Below are 13,785 nucleotides of genomic sequence, written 5' to 3'. Positions count from 1 at the left end.
AAGTCAAAAAGATTACTTCTGTTTTCTATTGGTTCCGTTAATTCGGTTAACTCCTATTCTGTTTGATAGTCATGAACATTTCAGCTCTCCATCAGAGTTCTGAAAGTTCCTTTATTCCAATGTCACAATTTCCAAAGTCATCAGTTGCATTTAAGTGCAACTGTTAGAGTACTATAGCTAAGTATAAATTCATCTGTTTTTTTTTTTTTTTTTTTTTTTTTTGAGATGGAGTCTTACTCTGTCACCCAGGCTGGAGTACAGTGGCATGATCTCAGCTCACTGCAACCTCCATCTCCCGGGTTCACACCATTCTTCTGCTTCAGCCTCCCGAGTGGCTGGGACTACAGGCACCTGCCACCACGCCCAGCTAATTTTTTGTATTTTTAGTAGAGACAGCATTTCACCATTTTAGCCAGGATGGTCTCAATCTCCTGACCTTGTGATCTGCCCGCCTCGGCCTCCCAAAGTGCTGGGATTACAGGCATGAGCCACCACACCTGGCATATAAATCCACCTTTTAAAGAGCGTTTAAAAGAAGGCAAAACAAGACAATTGTCTATGGATGAAAAAAAGTTTTAAGGCAGCCATAGTTAAAAGACACAATTGACAAGGAAATTTATTACCTCTGTGGCACACAATAATTTTAACATAACAATTATGAATATTACTATAATGTACACTAAGGTATATCAGAATTACAGGAATTTCCTATAAATTTGGAACACAACTAGATATGTATACAAATACAGCCCAAAGAAAACCAAACACCATTTCATATTTGACAATGCTTCCTGTATAATTTTTATACCAAAATAAGCCAAGTTATGTCATTTTTGGACTTAAGGAAACTAATGTCTTAAAGGACTAATTAGGTTAGATAAAGACATAATTTTTTTTTATTTTTTTGAGATGGAGTCTCTCTCTGTCGCCAAGGCTGGGGTGCTATGGCGCCATCTCAGCTCACTGCAAGCTCCGCCTCCCAGGTTCATGCCATTCTCCTGCCTTGGCCTCCCAAGTAGCTGGGACTACAGGCGCCTGCCATCACGCCCAGCTAATTTTTTCTTGTATTTTTAGTAGAGACAGGGTTTCACTGTGTTAGCCAGGATGGTCTTGATCTCCTGACCTCGTGATCTGCCCGCCTCAGCCTCCCGAAGTGCTGGGATCACAGGCATGAGCCACTGTACCCAGCCAAAAAGATATAATTTATAATTTGCTTTTGAAAAGTTTGTCAAATATAAAAGGTTTAAAATACTTGATATTACAAAATAGGATTACAGGTCGTTGTAAAGTCATTTATTTAACCAAAGTGATAATTCCAGCATTCCAAAAAAAGTGAAAACCTTCATTATTTGAGTTGAGACTTAATTTTTTAAACAAGAAACCCTAATAAAAACAGCATGAAGCCAATTACATTTGTTTTTCAAAATTTTATAAACAATCTATAAAATTTAATCTTGATTATAAAATATAACTTCCATAAGCCTTTTATAACCGTTATTAAGAAGTTCTTTAATGCTTCAAGAAAACCTTGTTAATCTGACATAGGTGTCCATTTACTGGTTTTGCAGCAGTGTGCCTTTGACATTAATAATTAATTTATAGAGAAACTGAACTTATTTTATCTTTCACAATTGGCCCTTACAATCTTATGTGCCCACCTCTTCTGCGATAGTCCCTGGGCCTTGAGGAGTTGAATGGCTTTAATATCCTGCCCTGTGTCTCAGGAATGCAGTTTGTTTTAATTTGTATCTTCTATGGGGCCTGAAGATAAGGCTTGAATTGCTGTCAGTGTTTAAGATTTAGCAGGACTTGGTGTCCTTTTTAGACTCAGGAGTTAAAGCCCTGTAACTCAATGTTACAAGGACTTTAAAAGCACATACAGGAAGACACATGGATGTAATAACATTAATTTAAAAATTTGTTGGCCGGGCACGGTGGCTCAAGCCTGTAATCCCAGCACTTTGGGAGGCCGAGACAGGCGGATCACGAGGTCAGGAGATCAAGACCATCCTGGCTAACACGGTGAAACCCCGTCTCTACTAAAAAATACAAAAAACTAGCCGGGCGAGGTGGCAGGCGCCTGTAGTCCCAGCTACTCGGGAGGCTGAGGCAGGAGAATGGCGGGAACCTGGGAGGCAGAGCTTGCAGTGAGCCGAGATCCGGCCACTGCACTCCAGCCTTGGCGACAGAGCAAGACTCTGTCTCAAAAAAAAAAAAAAAAAAAGGAGAGGAGATTAGGATATAGACAACACAGAAACTGAGGGGCAAAAATTTGTCTCAGTTCTTTTTCCTAAGCAAACCAAAAATAATAATATGACAACTTGATTCTATAAAAGTTTTTTTTTTTTTAATGTATAAATCCTCTTGTTGTGACTTATACTGACTATTCATGACATGGTTGTACTTTCTGATTTGTTCTGAAACTCCCTCCTTTTTAAACAACCAGTTATTTTATTTTAGGACTAAATTTACCACACAAGATTCTTTCTTATATAAAATTATTTCTCTTTAAGCTTTTTTACCTAAAAAAAAACCTCTTTATTTTTATAACTTTCTTTACATCTTTTTTTATTCCTGGCTCCTTTCACATTGTTTTGTATATAAGCTTTAACTAAGCTTTGAATTAGACAAAACTTGTTCACTTTTTTTAAAAGGACACTCTTTTTCTTTAGTAAGAATGTTTTCTTACAATATATATTTATTGGAAAATACCCAAATAATGAAATAGCTATTATTTAGTTTAACTTTATATTCTAAATTGTGATCAGTTTGTCTATAAGTATTTATCCCATTACATTTACCTAATTGTTTTAATTATTTACCTAGATTATTTATGAAAACTGTGACAGTCATGATTTAAAGTTATGAAACTGCCATTGCAAAATTATAACTGAGACAGTGAGAAAAGATTTGACTGGCTGGGTGTGGTGGCTCACGCCTGTAATCCCAGTACCTTGGGAGGCCGAGGTGGGCAGATCACAAGGTCACAAGGTCAGGAAATCGAGACCATTGTGGCTAACATGGTGAAGCCCCGTCTCTACTAAAAATACAAAAAATTAGCCAGGTGTGGTGGCGGGCACCTGTAGTCCCAGCTACTTGGGAGGCTGAGGCAGGAGAATGGCATGAACCTGGGAGGTAGAGCTTGCAGTGAGCCAAGATTGTGCCACTGGCACTCCAGCCTGGGTAACAGAGCAAGACTGTCTCAAAAAAAAAAAAAAAAAAAAAAAGATTTGACCTAACTGATTCCACACTGCTCTTAACCTGCAAGCTGTACTTGTTCATTCCTGGGCATAGGATGAACTAACTTTGGAATGAACTTAGTTTATAGTTTAGCTTTGAAACAAAGATGATAACAGTCCTTTCCCAAAACAAACCTCCTTATTGTCTGTGGATCAGACTGCCTAAAGCCACAGGATTAGAAGTTATGGTAATCTTACTAAATTCAAGATGCACCTATTTTCATTAAACCCATATCAATGTTTTATTTATTTAAAATTATACAAGCAAAGGTCATTCTATTTTGGGCTAGGTTTATAGTTTTGTAACCCCTATGCCAAATTTTGACATCTTTTAGTATTTGGCAGGGATAAGTATGAAATTGCTTGATTAATAAATGCAAACAAAAATGTATGCTGGGCAATTCTTAAGACATTTCTAATATTACTTTACCAATAATTTTAAAGCTAGCTATTTATTATAGATTTTACTTAAGTTATATAAACTTGAAAAAGCATTTGACTAGTCTTTGCTTTTTCAGTGTCTTATTTAAGTGCTTTTATTTTTGTAAGCCAATTAATTAGAGCTTTTATATATTTTAGTAGTGAAACATTCTGTACACAACACCTAAATACAATACATATAAAAATGTATTAGGCATGCCGATGCAAGTACGTTTTATAAATTTACAAAATCCCCCTTACCTTTTTTTCCTATCTTAGACTTTCAGATTCTTGTTAACATGTTTCACAACCCTAGGCAGTTGTCAGCTAAATAGCCTTAAGTTTGCACATTAAAGGAAACAACTCAGGTGAAAACCAAGTAGCAAAATTTACATCATAAAGTACAGAGAGAAAACATCTGGTGGTGCTAGAGGGAGACACTTTTATTTTTCTTTGAGCCAAATTAAACTTACTCTTTCTTAAAAACCCAAAAGTAGGCTGGGCGTGGTGGCTCACGCCTGTAATCCCAGCACTTTGGGAGGCTGAGGTGGGCGGATCATGAGGTCAGAAGATCAAGACCATCCTGGTTAACATGGTGAAACCCTGTCTCTACTAAAAAAATACAAAAAATTAGCCGGGCGTGGTTGCGGGCACCTGTAGTCCCAGCTACTCGGGAGGCTGAGGCAGGAGAATGGCGTGAACCTGGGAGGCGGAGGTTGCAGTGAGCAGAGATCGTGCCACTGCACTCCAGCCTGAGTGACAGAGGGAGACTCTGTCTCAAAAAACAAACAAACAAACAAAAAACACCCAAGAGTAGCCTCTGTTGCAAACTATTTTAGTAAAAAAAAAAAAAAAAATTTCAGGTGAAAATGGAATTCAGTCGACTGAGAAGAAAAAGAAAAACTTTTGCTCAAAAAAAGGAGAAGGTCTTAGGAGAGAAAAACAAACAAAAAACCCCAAAACACGAAGGCCTTTCAAATACAAACATGCACTCATATACACATAAACGCACACATCTTGGATGTTAGCCCTTTAATTAAGCTAACTTTTAACCATTGAGCTCCTTTAAAAAATTTTGTTGAAAATCTTATTACTATATTTCAGCTAGGACAAAATGCTGCTAAACTAACAATTATCACACAAATTATATGATTTCTGTATAAAGCTGAAATTACATGATTTATACAGAAATTATACGATTTCTGTCTAAGTATCAGAGCACTCTAAATGTAAGCAGAAATGAACACCAGCTGTTGTTAAATGCTAACTTTAGTCATTTAAAAGGAAACTGCAAGACAGAATCCTAAACCAGTTTCTGACCTACTGACGGGTCTCAGGCTGTAGACTACTCTCTACCATCCTAGAAGCAGGGGGAAAAAAACCTCATCTTCCCTGTTGAAAGTAAGCTCAAACTCCATAAAGGAGTTACCTGCCTTCCATTGTCATCGAAGCAGGAAAAACTTGCCTTCCGTAGGAAGCAAGTAAAACTCCAAAAAAAGAGGAGTTGTACAGCAAAATAAACTTTAGATCTTGACCAAGTTTTGGGATATCAGGGATTCACTAGAGGGCGTGCTCTCAGACCTCAGCAAATTGTCCTATTGGTTTGAGTCATAAACTTAGCTCAAGCTGGTACCAAGCACCGATAGGAGATTTGTCAAAGGTCAGGGGCATCTCCACTCAGAATCCCTTCGTGGTTACCAAAATGTGAACCTAGAAAATCTAAGAAAGGTCTCAGTTAATTTAGAAAGTTTATTTTGCCAAAGTTGAGGATGTGCCCGTGACACAGCCTCAGAAAGTCCTGACGACATGTGCCCAAGGTGGTCAGGGTGAAGCTTGGTTTTATACGGTTAGGGAGACATGAGACGTCAATCAATATATGTAAGAAGTACATTGGTTCAGTCTGGAAGGGGAGGACAACTTAAAGCAAAGGCACAAAACTCAAGTGGGGAGGGAGCTTCCAGGTCACAGAATGGTGATACACAAATGGTTACATTCTTTTGAGTTTCTGATTAGCCTTTCCAAAGGAGGCAAATCAGATATGAATCTATCTCAGTGAGCAGAGGAGTGACTTTGAATAGAAAAGGAGGCAGGTTTGCCCTAAGCAGTTCCCAACTTGAGTTTTCCTTAGTGATTCTGGGGGCCCAAGATATTTTCCTTTGACACCAGTGAATGGATATAGCACATTTTGTTTATCCATTCATCAGTTAATGTGCATCTGATTGTTTCCACTTTCTGGCTATTATGAATAATGCTGCTATGAAGTTTTTGTTTGAACATATGTTTTCAATTCTTTTGGATATATCTAGGAGTAAAATGGCTGGGTCATACAGTAATTCTGTTTTGACTTTTTGAAGAAGCACCAAACTGATATCCATAACAGCTGCACCATTTTGCATTCCTGCCATAAATACATGAGAGTTTCAGATTCTCCACATTCTCGCCAACAATTATTTTCATTAAAAAAGCAATTATTATAGCTATTCTAATGACTGTGAAGGGATAGCTCAAGTGATTTTGATTTGTATATTTCTAATGACTAAGATGTTGAGTATCCTTTCATGGGCTTGTTGGCTGTTTATATATCTTCTGTATTAGTCCATTCTCATACTGCTATAAAGAAATACCTGAGACTGGGTAATTTATAAAGAAAATTTTTGTTTGTTTGTTTGTTTTTGTTTTGTAAGAATTTAATGTGTAAACAAATACAGAAAAATAAGCATTTTTAGCAACCAAACAGTTTTGCTCAGGATAGCAATTTTAAAGACACTTCAACAAACACTTTTATGTAAGACGCTAATTCTGCAAAATAACATTCACTTTCCTATGGAATAATTTCACAGTCTCAGATTTTAAGCCAGAAAAATGAGATTCATGCTGGTAAAGCAACCTGCAAATCCTGCCTGTTCTCACAACTAGTATACTTTAACATTGTAAAAAGATCTTCCAAAGTGGGGAAAGAAGGCTCTCAAAGGGGATGACTGATGCCTCCCAGAGTAAATCCTTGCCCCAAGGGGCTGCCCTGCTATCTGCAAGACTAAAACGGTCATGAAAAATTCACAGCTAAAAAAAGATATAAACTTTGCCTTTGGTGTATTTGCCTGATTCAAGTGGTTATTAGCAGATTTATAATAAGTAGGTAAACAGAACAATATTGATAAGATTTCTGAGAACTAAATGGTATTTGGCTCTGGTACTAAGGAGTTGAGAGAATAAAACACCTATGTTAATTATCAACTGCAAATGACAACTTTATGTGAGGCTTCTATTCTAAGGCTTACTTGATTCATGTATTCCATTTAGAATCTTAAAATTTTTTGATACTTCCTTTAAACAAGAAGTAATTCACAAATGATTAACAAGCACTAAACTAATAAGATAGGTCCTCACACCATCTTGAATTATTTAAGAAAGTATTGCCTTTGAAAGTGATCTTTTTCCTGAGAAAGTCATGTTGCAAAATGGCACAAGACAATACACATTTTCTCTAATTTTCTGCAGGAATACAAGATAGGAAAATCACATTACAATATATTTTGTGAGGAAAACATGTTTCTTAAAATCGTGTTTTCAGTTACTCTCCAAACCACAAATTTTTAGAGGGTGAGAGCCAAATGTAAATGAAGAAGTGATCTTTATGGCAAGAGAATGAATACATATGGTAAATTTTGGTTGGTGTTTACACAATTTTTGTAGGAAATTGTTTATGAGTAGAGACACTAAGGCACAGAAACAACCAAGCTCAGGTTCAAGGTTAAGTTTAATAGTACAGGTAGAAATAGAATCTAGGGATCTGATTCTCACATTAGAGGATAATAATATCTTCCTAAAGGGGAAAAATAAATTTTTTTGGTAGATCACATTGATAAATCATTTTTGAAATATACAATATGAATTTCCTTGAAAATCTTTGGCATTTGTGAGAGTCTTTATAGGCTGAGGTTTTTAGGTATTTTTTTCCCCCCAAAATATATAAAGTTAGGGGAACTAGCTTTAAAGTTAAACAAAAAAATTAATCTTAATTTCAAAATGACCTGAGTTCCTTTTGCATTTTTATATCAATCAATTGTGCAGCTTGAGTACACAAAAGGCCACTACACTTCCCTTCGTAGAGTTCACACACACATTAGTCTCTACTAAAAATACAAAAATTAGCTGGGTGTGGTGGTGGGTGCCTGTAATCCCAGCTGCTTGGGAGGCTGAGGCAGGAGAATTGCTTGAATCCGGGATGCGGAGGTTGCAGTGAGCCAAGATTGCGCCACTGCACTCCAGCCTGGGAGACAGAGCAAGACTCCATCACAAACAAACAAACAAAATGCAGATTTCAGGACGGTACCTCATAGTTTCTGATGCAGTAGCTATGAGATTCAGAAAGTTGCATTGTAGAAATATTTTTGGGGTGGGTGCAGTGGCTCATGTCTGTAATCCCAGCACTTTGAGAAACCGAGGCAAATGGATCACATGAGGTCAGGAGTTTGAGACCAGCCTGGTCAACATGGCAAAACCCCGTCTCTACTAAAATGCAAACATTGGCTGTGCTTGGTGGCACACGCCTGTAATCCCAGCTACTCAGGAGGCTGAGGCAGGAGAATCACTTGAACCCAGGAGGCGGAGGTTGCAGTGAGCTGAGATCGTGCCACTGCACTCCAGCCTGGGCGACAGAGCTAGATTCCATCTCAAAACTAAACAAAACAAAAAATATTTTTGAATAATTCTGGTTCAGGATATGCAGGGCTGTACTGTTCAGAAGCCCTGCACTCGATGACGCTATTTAATTTGCATGTCTTTTTGCTTAAGATATACAAATTCTCACCTAGTAGAGTCCATGAAGCTACCATGCTTATCTTGTGCATTGCTGTATCTTCAGAAAATGTCTGGATAGTGCCTGATAACACTGGAAATGCTGAAATTAACACTTGTTGGATGCATAAAAGAGGGGGTAGTAATCATTAGGTGTACATACATTCCCTATTTAACTCACAAGAAAATCCTGGGGAAAAAACCTGGGAAATGAAGGATTTCCATGTAAATATAGTACAGTCATATTTCAGTAGAGGAGGTGGTTCTAGTGACACATCAAGGTTTGTCTTTGGGAGAAACTGGACGTGGAGAAGAACTCAGTATCATAGTTAATCACTGCCTGGAGCAGAGCTTCTTAACCTGAAACCCAAGATTTCACTAGAAGTCTGTTCACTTCCTAACTGCGTGTGTGTGCATGGTGGTGAATGTGCATTAGTATATTTCACAATTTTAAAGCATTCTCCCAGTCTGTCACTGTTCTGGGCACTGGGGATATAGTAGAGAAGAAATAGATAAAAACCTCTGCCTTATCAGCTTACCTTCTCAAGGGGTCAGAAAGACGAGAAGTAAAATAAGTGAGTAAACTATGTAAAACCGTAGTAAGTGATATGGAGAAAAATAAGGCAGGGAAGGAGGGGAGACAGTGGAGATGGGGGTTATGATTCTAAATAGAGTGGTCAGAGAAAGGCTTACTATGATGGTGACTTCAGGAAAAGCACCTGAAGAGTCAGCCATGTGGTATCAGGCAGAAGAGCATTCCACACAGAGGGATTTTCTGCAACTGTGAAGGCCATGGGGTGGAAATATGCGCAGCATATTGGAGAAATAGCAATGAGGCCAGCATGGCTAGAGCAGATCAAGCTGGGAAAATCAGGTCAGATGTAACGCCAAGGCCAAAGTCCAAGGAGGACTTTATAAACCATTGCAAGAATTTAGTTTTCACTCTGAATGAGATGGGAAGACAGTGGAGAGTTTTGAGCTAAAGAAACACCAATTTTATGTATTCACGTACGTGCACATGTGTATGAATGAATATGACTGTCTGTGCATGTGTATGGGCAGGTGGGTGCATTTTTCTGGAGAGATTCCACAGGCATCCATGTGGTCTCCTTGAGAAGCTGCCCCACGCTGCACTTTTCCTCTGAACCTAAAGGCTCCTCCCTTGTCTCCCTCCCTCCCTCCCCCATTCCATCTTTAGAGAGGCAGGGTGCTGCTGGGAGTTGGTTATTTTCTAGGCAGAATCTTAGCAGGAGTTTAAATGTGCCTGCATTGGAGCAGGCAGTTTTCTTCCCTCCTGGACATCATTCCGTTCACAGAGCTGAAGAGCTGGGGGCTCCTTTCATTTGAGAAAAGATGCTCTAACCCCATCAATGAAATCCAAAGGGGAGTCAGGGAGAGTCAAGGGGGAAAGAGTCCATTTAGACTCCTTGACTCCAAAACTGTATTCAGAAATAGCTGTAAGAGGAGGGGCTAAAGTAGAAGGAGGAGGAACAGAGTAGTAATCATGATAATAACAGCTGCACCTTCTCATTTAACACTCACAGCTATATATATAATTTTACTGAATGATTTCCTGAATTCAAATAAATGCTAGTTTATTTGTAAAAATGTTATTTACCTTTGACAAGTGAAACAGGTTTCTTGGTATGGGTTTGCTAGGATCTGCATGATAAAAATTATCTGTGAGTGGAATAGCAATTCCCATATTAGATGGAGGCCTATAGTTTATCTGCAAGTGATTAAACAAAGAAAATATATAATTCATTATTATGAAGTCTTTAATTTATAGATCTTGATTTTCTAGAAAACAAATCAATGCAAAAATTCCATTTTTAGCTACAGGTATTAAAGTAAATTTCTCCCCCAACTTTTCTACCCCTCATTTTCTGGAATTTCAACAATTTTAACCCATGGTAATATAACTTGTAAATAAGTGAAAAAGCTGCCATAAAGTCAATGCAATAAAGTTTAAACACTTTATCAAAGAGTCTCAGTGATGTATCATAGTTAGTAAATAATTCTTCAAGTTTGGTTATTTGCTTTTTGTCACAAAGAAAATTATAAGTAATAAGTTAGTTGACAAAGAGCAACATTTTATGTTTAAAAAGAGTCATAAATTCTGATAAGGCAAAAGTTAAAATTATTACAATGAAATGGGTAGATATATAGTTGAACAACACAGGGGTTAGGGGTACAGACCTCCTGCATGGTCAAAAATTCACATATAACTTTTGACTACCCCAAAACTTAACCATTAATAGCCTACTGTTGACCTGAAGCCTTACTGGTAATATAAAGTCAATTAATATATATTTTGTATGTAATATGTATTATATACTGTATTCTTACAATAAAGTGAGCTAGAGAAAAAAATGAAAATGCATTTATAGTACTATTCTGTATTTACGGATAGTATAACTTTACATCATCTGTTTATAAGGTGAATTGTCTGTCTGAAATCCAGGGAAACTGCAGCTGAAGAACCTCAATCTACAGTGTACTTCAAGAAATTCAGCTTTTTTTTTCTTTTTTTTTATGTCATGACTTTTCTCTGCCTCTTGGGAGTACCTTCAGCATCACTGGTGGCACTTCATATGGGACCCATGGTGTTATTTAAGGTTTACGGTGTTACCCGATGAAAAGTACATTAGAGACACGAGAGGTCACTTTTTATTGTGATTTGCAATTTACTGGCTAGGTGAACTGCTCACGTGCAGATGAATAGCCTCTCAGGGCATTTTAAAGGAATACTGGCAACATTTGAGTTCACCCAAGTAGCACCAGGAAGTGGCCACAAAATTATTACAGTAGTACAGTGTGTACTACAGCTGATTGTATGCAGTTATGATTTCATACTGTATCTTTACGTTTGCTTACATTTCTCCGGCTCCATGTAGGATCTGTGTTTGTGTGTGTAAGTTTTGATAAATTTTAACTTTTTGTGCATAGTATATGATAGTAAGTGATAAAATAGACTAGTATCTATATATAATTTATGCATTCATGACATATCCAACTTTTTATTCATTTTTTAGATGTTTCTTTTTAAAATGTATGTATTTATTTTTGAGACAGAGTCATGCTCTGTGCTCTGTTGCCCAGGCTGGAGTGCAGTGGCACCATCTCCGCTCACTGCAACCCCTGTCTCCAGGGCTCAACCTCCCGAGTAGCTGGGATTACAGGCGCATGCCGCCATGCTGGGCTAATTTTTGTAGTTTTTGTAGAGATGGGGTTTCTCCATGTTGGTCAGGCTGGTCTCGATCTCCTGACCTCAAGTGATCTGCCCGCCTTGGCCTCCCAAAGTGCTGGAATTACAGGCGTGAGCCACCGTGCCTGGCCAATTTTTTCTACATTTTTAAGCTATGAGGTTTGTCTGTGAATTTTTTCAATTGTCACAAAATTCCAAAAAAAGTCCAATATATTTCTTGAAAAAAATCCGCATGTAAGTGGACCTATGCAGTTCAAACCTATTGTTCAAAGGCTGATTGTATCAGCTTAGGACAAGTCAATGTAAGGGAAAATAGTTGAATATATCACAAAAGCCAAAGGTCACACCAACATATAAAGTGTAAAATGATAATAATAATGACACTAAGTTACCAGGAAAAATAATTGTTTCAGAAAGCTTTTACAGTTTGGAAATCATCATCACATCCTCAAAATGACATGAGGATTAAAAAATAACTGTGAAGTGTTTTGAGCCACTCACAAAAGAAATGCTGAAACTGAATGGGTAGGCAATCACACAAAAGTCACACAGCATTGCTTCTTAAACCAATATACTTAGATTTTTTTTACCGGCAAAGTTTTGATGAGGTTAAAACCTTGACTGTCTTTATGAACTCCACTAATCCAGTCTTCAGACGGGATAAATTTGCTAGGAATGTGATGCATAGATCTGAGATAACTACAGCTGCTTTTCAGTGTTGGCACCATGGTCGTAACAAAGCACTCAGCAGAGGCTGACCACATAATAAATGCCACTGAAGTTGAACCCTGGAAATAACCAAATAAATGAAGGTTATTTAAAGTAACTGTTACGGACCGAACTGTGTCCAACCAAAAACCACACGTTGAAACCCCAACCTCCAGGATCTCAGAATGTGGCTGTATTTGGAGATAGGGCCTTTAAGGAGGTAATTAAGGTAAAATGAGGTCATTTGGGTGGGCCCCAATCCAATGTCACTGGTGTCATCTTATAAGAAGAGGAGATTGGCCAGGCGCGGTGGCTCAAGCCTGTAATCCCAGCACGTTGGGAGGCCGAGATGGGCGGATCACGAGGTCAGGAGATCGAGACCATCCTGGCTAACCCGGTGAAACCCTGTCTCTACTAAAAAATACAAAAAATTATCCAGGCGCGGTGGTGGGCGCCTGTAGTCCCAGCTACTCGGGAGGCTGAGGCAGGAGAATAGCCTGAACCCAGGAGACGGAGCTTGCAGTGAGCCAAGATCGCGCCACTGCACTCCAGCCTGGGGGACAGAGCGAGATTCCGTCTCAAAAAAAAAAAAAAAAAAAAGAAAAAGAAAAAAAAAGGAGAGGAGATTAGGATATAGACAACACAGAAACTGAGGGGCAACCATATGAGGACACAAGAAGATGGCCACACACAAGCCAAGTAGAGGGGCTGCAGAGGAAACCAACCCTGCTGATATCTTGATTTTGAACTTGTAACCACTAGAACTGTAAGAAAATAAATTTCCATTGTTTGAGTCACCAAGCCACCAAGTCAGTGGTATTTTGTTGTGGCAGCTATAGCAAACTAATATAGTGAAGAATATAGAAAACTAAAAAATATAGAAAAAGAAGAAATAGAAAAAGACATGACAGAAGTAGAAAAATATTTGACCATAAAGATCTGTTTGAGAATAAATCACAATAGAAGACATATTCTTTTCCAGGAAGAAATATATTACAATCTAATTGGTTTTGGGAAGCATTTGGAAATAAGCTAGGAACCTGAGGACCAGCTGGGCACAGTGGCTCACGCCTGTAATCCCAGCACTTTGGGAAGCCGAGGTGGGCGGATCACCTGAGGTCAGGAGTTCAAGACCGGTCTGGACAACACGGTGAAACCCCACCTCTACTAAAAGTACAAAAATCAGACGGACATGGTAGCATATGCCTGTATTCCCAGCTGCTTGGGCGGCTGAGGCAGGAGAACTGCTTGAGCCTGAGAGGTGAAGGTTGCAGTGAGCCGAGATAACACCACTGCACTCCAGACTCGGTGACAAAGCTAGCCCTCTCAAAAAAAAAAAAAAAAAAAAAAAAAAAAAAAAAAAAAGGAACATGAGGACTATAGTTAATAATAGTGTATTATATTCAGTACTTA

The 13,785-nt window shown here is 38.3% G+C and overlaps 1 protein-coding gene across 8 annotated transcripts in view; it reads right to left on the bottom strand.

Annotated features, from left to right (window-relative positions):
• LOC105467667 (cation channel sperm associated auxiliary subunit beta) overlaps positions 1-13,785 on the bottom strand; it is a 191,387-nt gene that overhangs the window by 14,660 nt on the left and 162,942 nt on the right. For 7 of the 8 annotated variants that reach the window (XR_011625621.1, XM_071099705.1, XM_071099702.1 and 4 more), the window contains 2 exons: positions 12,255-12,452; positions 10,075-10,185 (listed from right to left, as the gene is read on the bottom strand). Coding sequence is in view for 7 of the 8 variants with exons in the window: in XM_071099705.1 (XP_070955806.1) it covers positions 10,075-10,185; positions 12,255-12,452 (309 nt within the window). In the remaining variant the exon portion in view is untranslated. Of the gene's footprint in view, positions 1-8,455; positions 8,551-10,074; positions 10,186-12,254; positions 12,453-13,785 lie in introns of those variants that run through there. The other variant, XM_071099708.1, reaches the window with a different exon arrangement.

This window comes from Macaca nemestrina, chromosome 7, assembly GCF_043159975.1.
Source record: "Macaca nemestrina isolate mMacNem1 chromosome 7, mMacNem.hap1, whole genome shotgun sequence".
Taxonomy (NCBI): Eukaryota; Metazoa; Chordata; class Mammalia; order Primates; family Cercopithecidae; genus Macaca; species Macaca nemestrina.
Note: the sequence above shows the minus strand (reverse complement) of the source record. Positions and strands in the feature narration are given on the sequence as shown.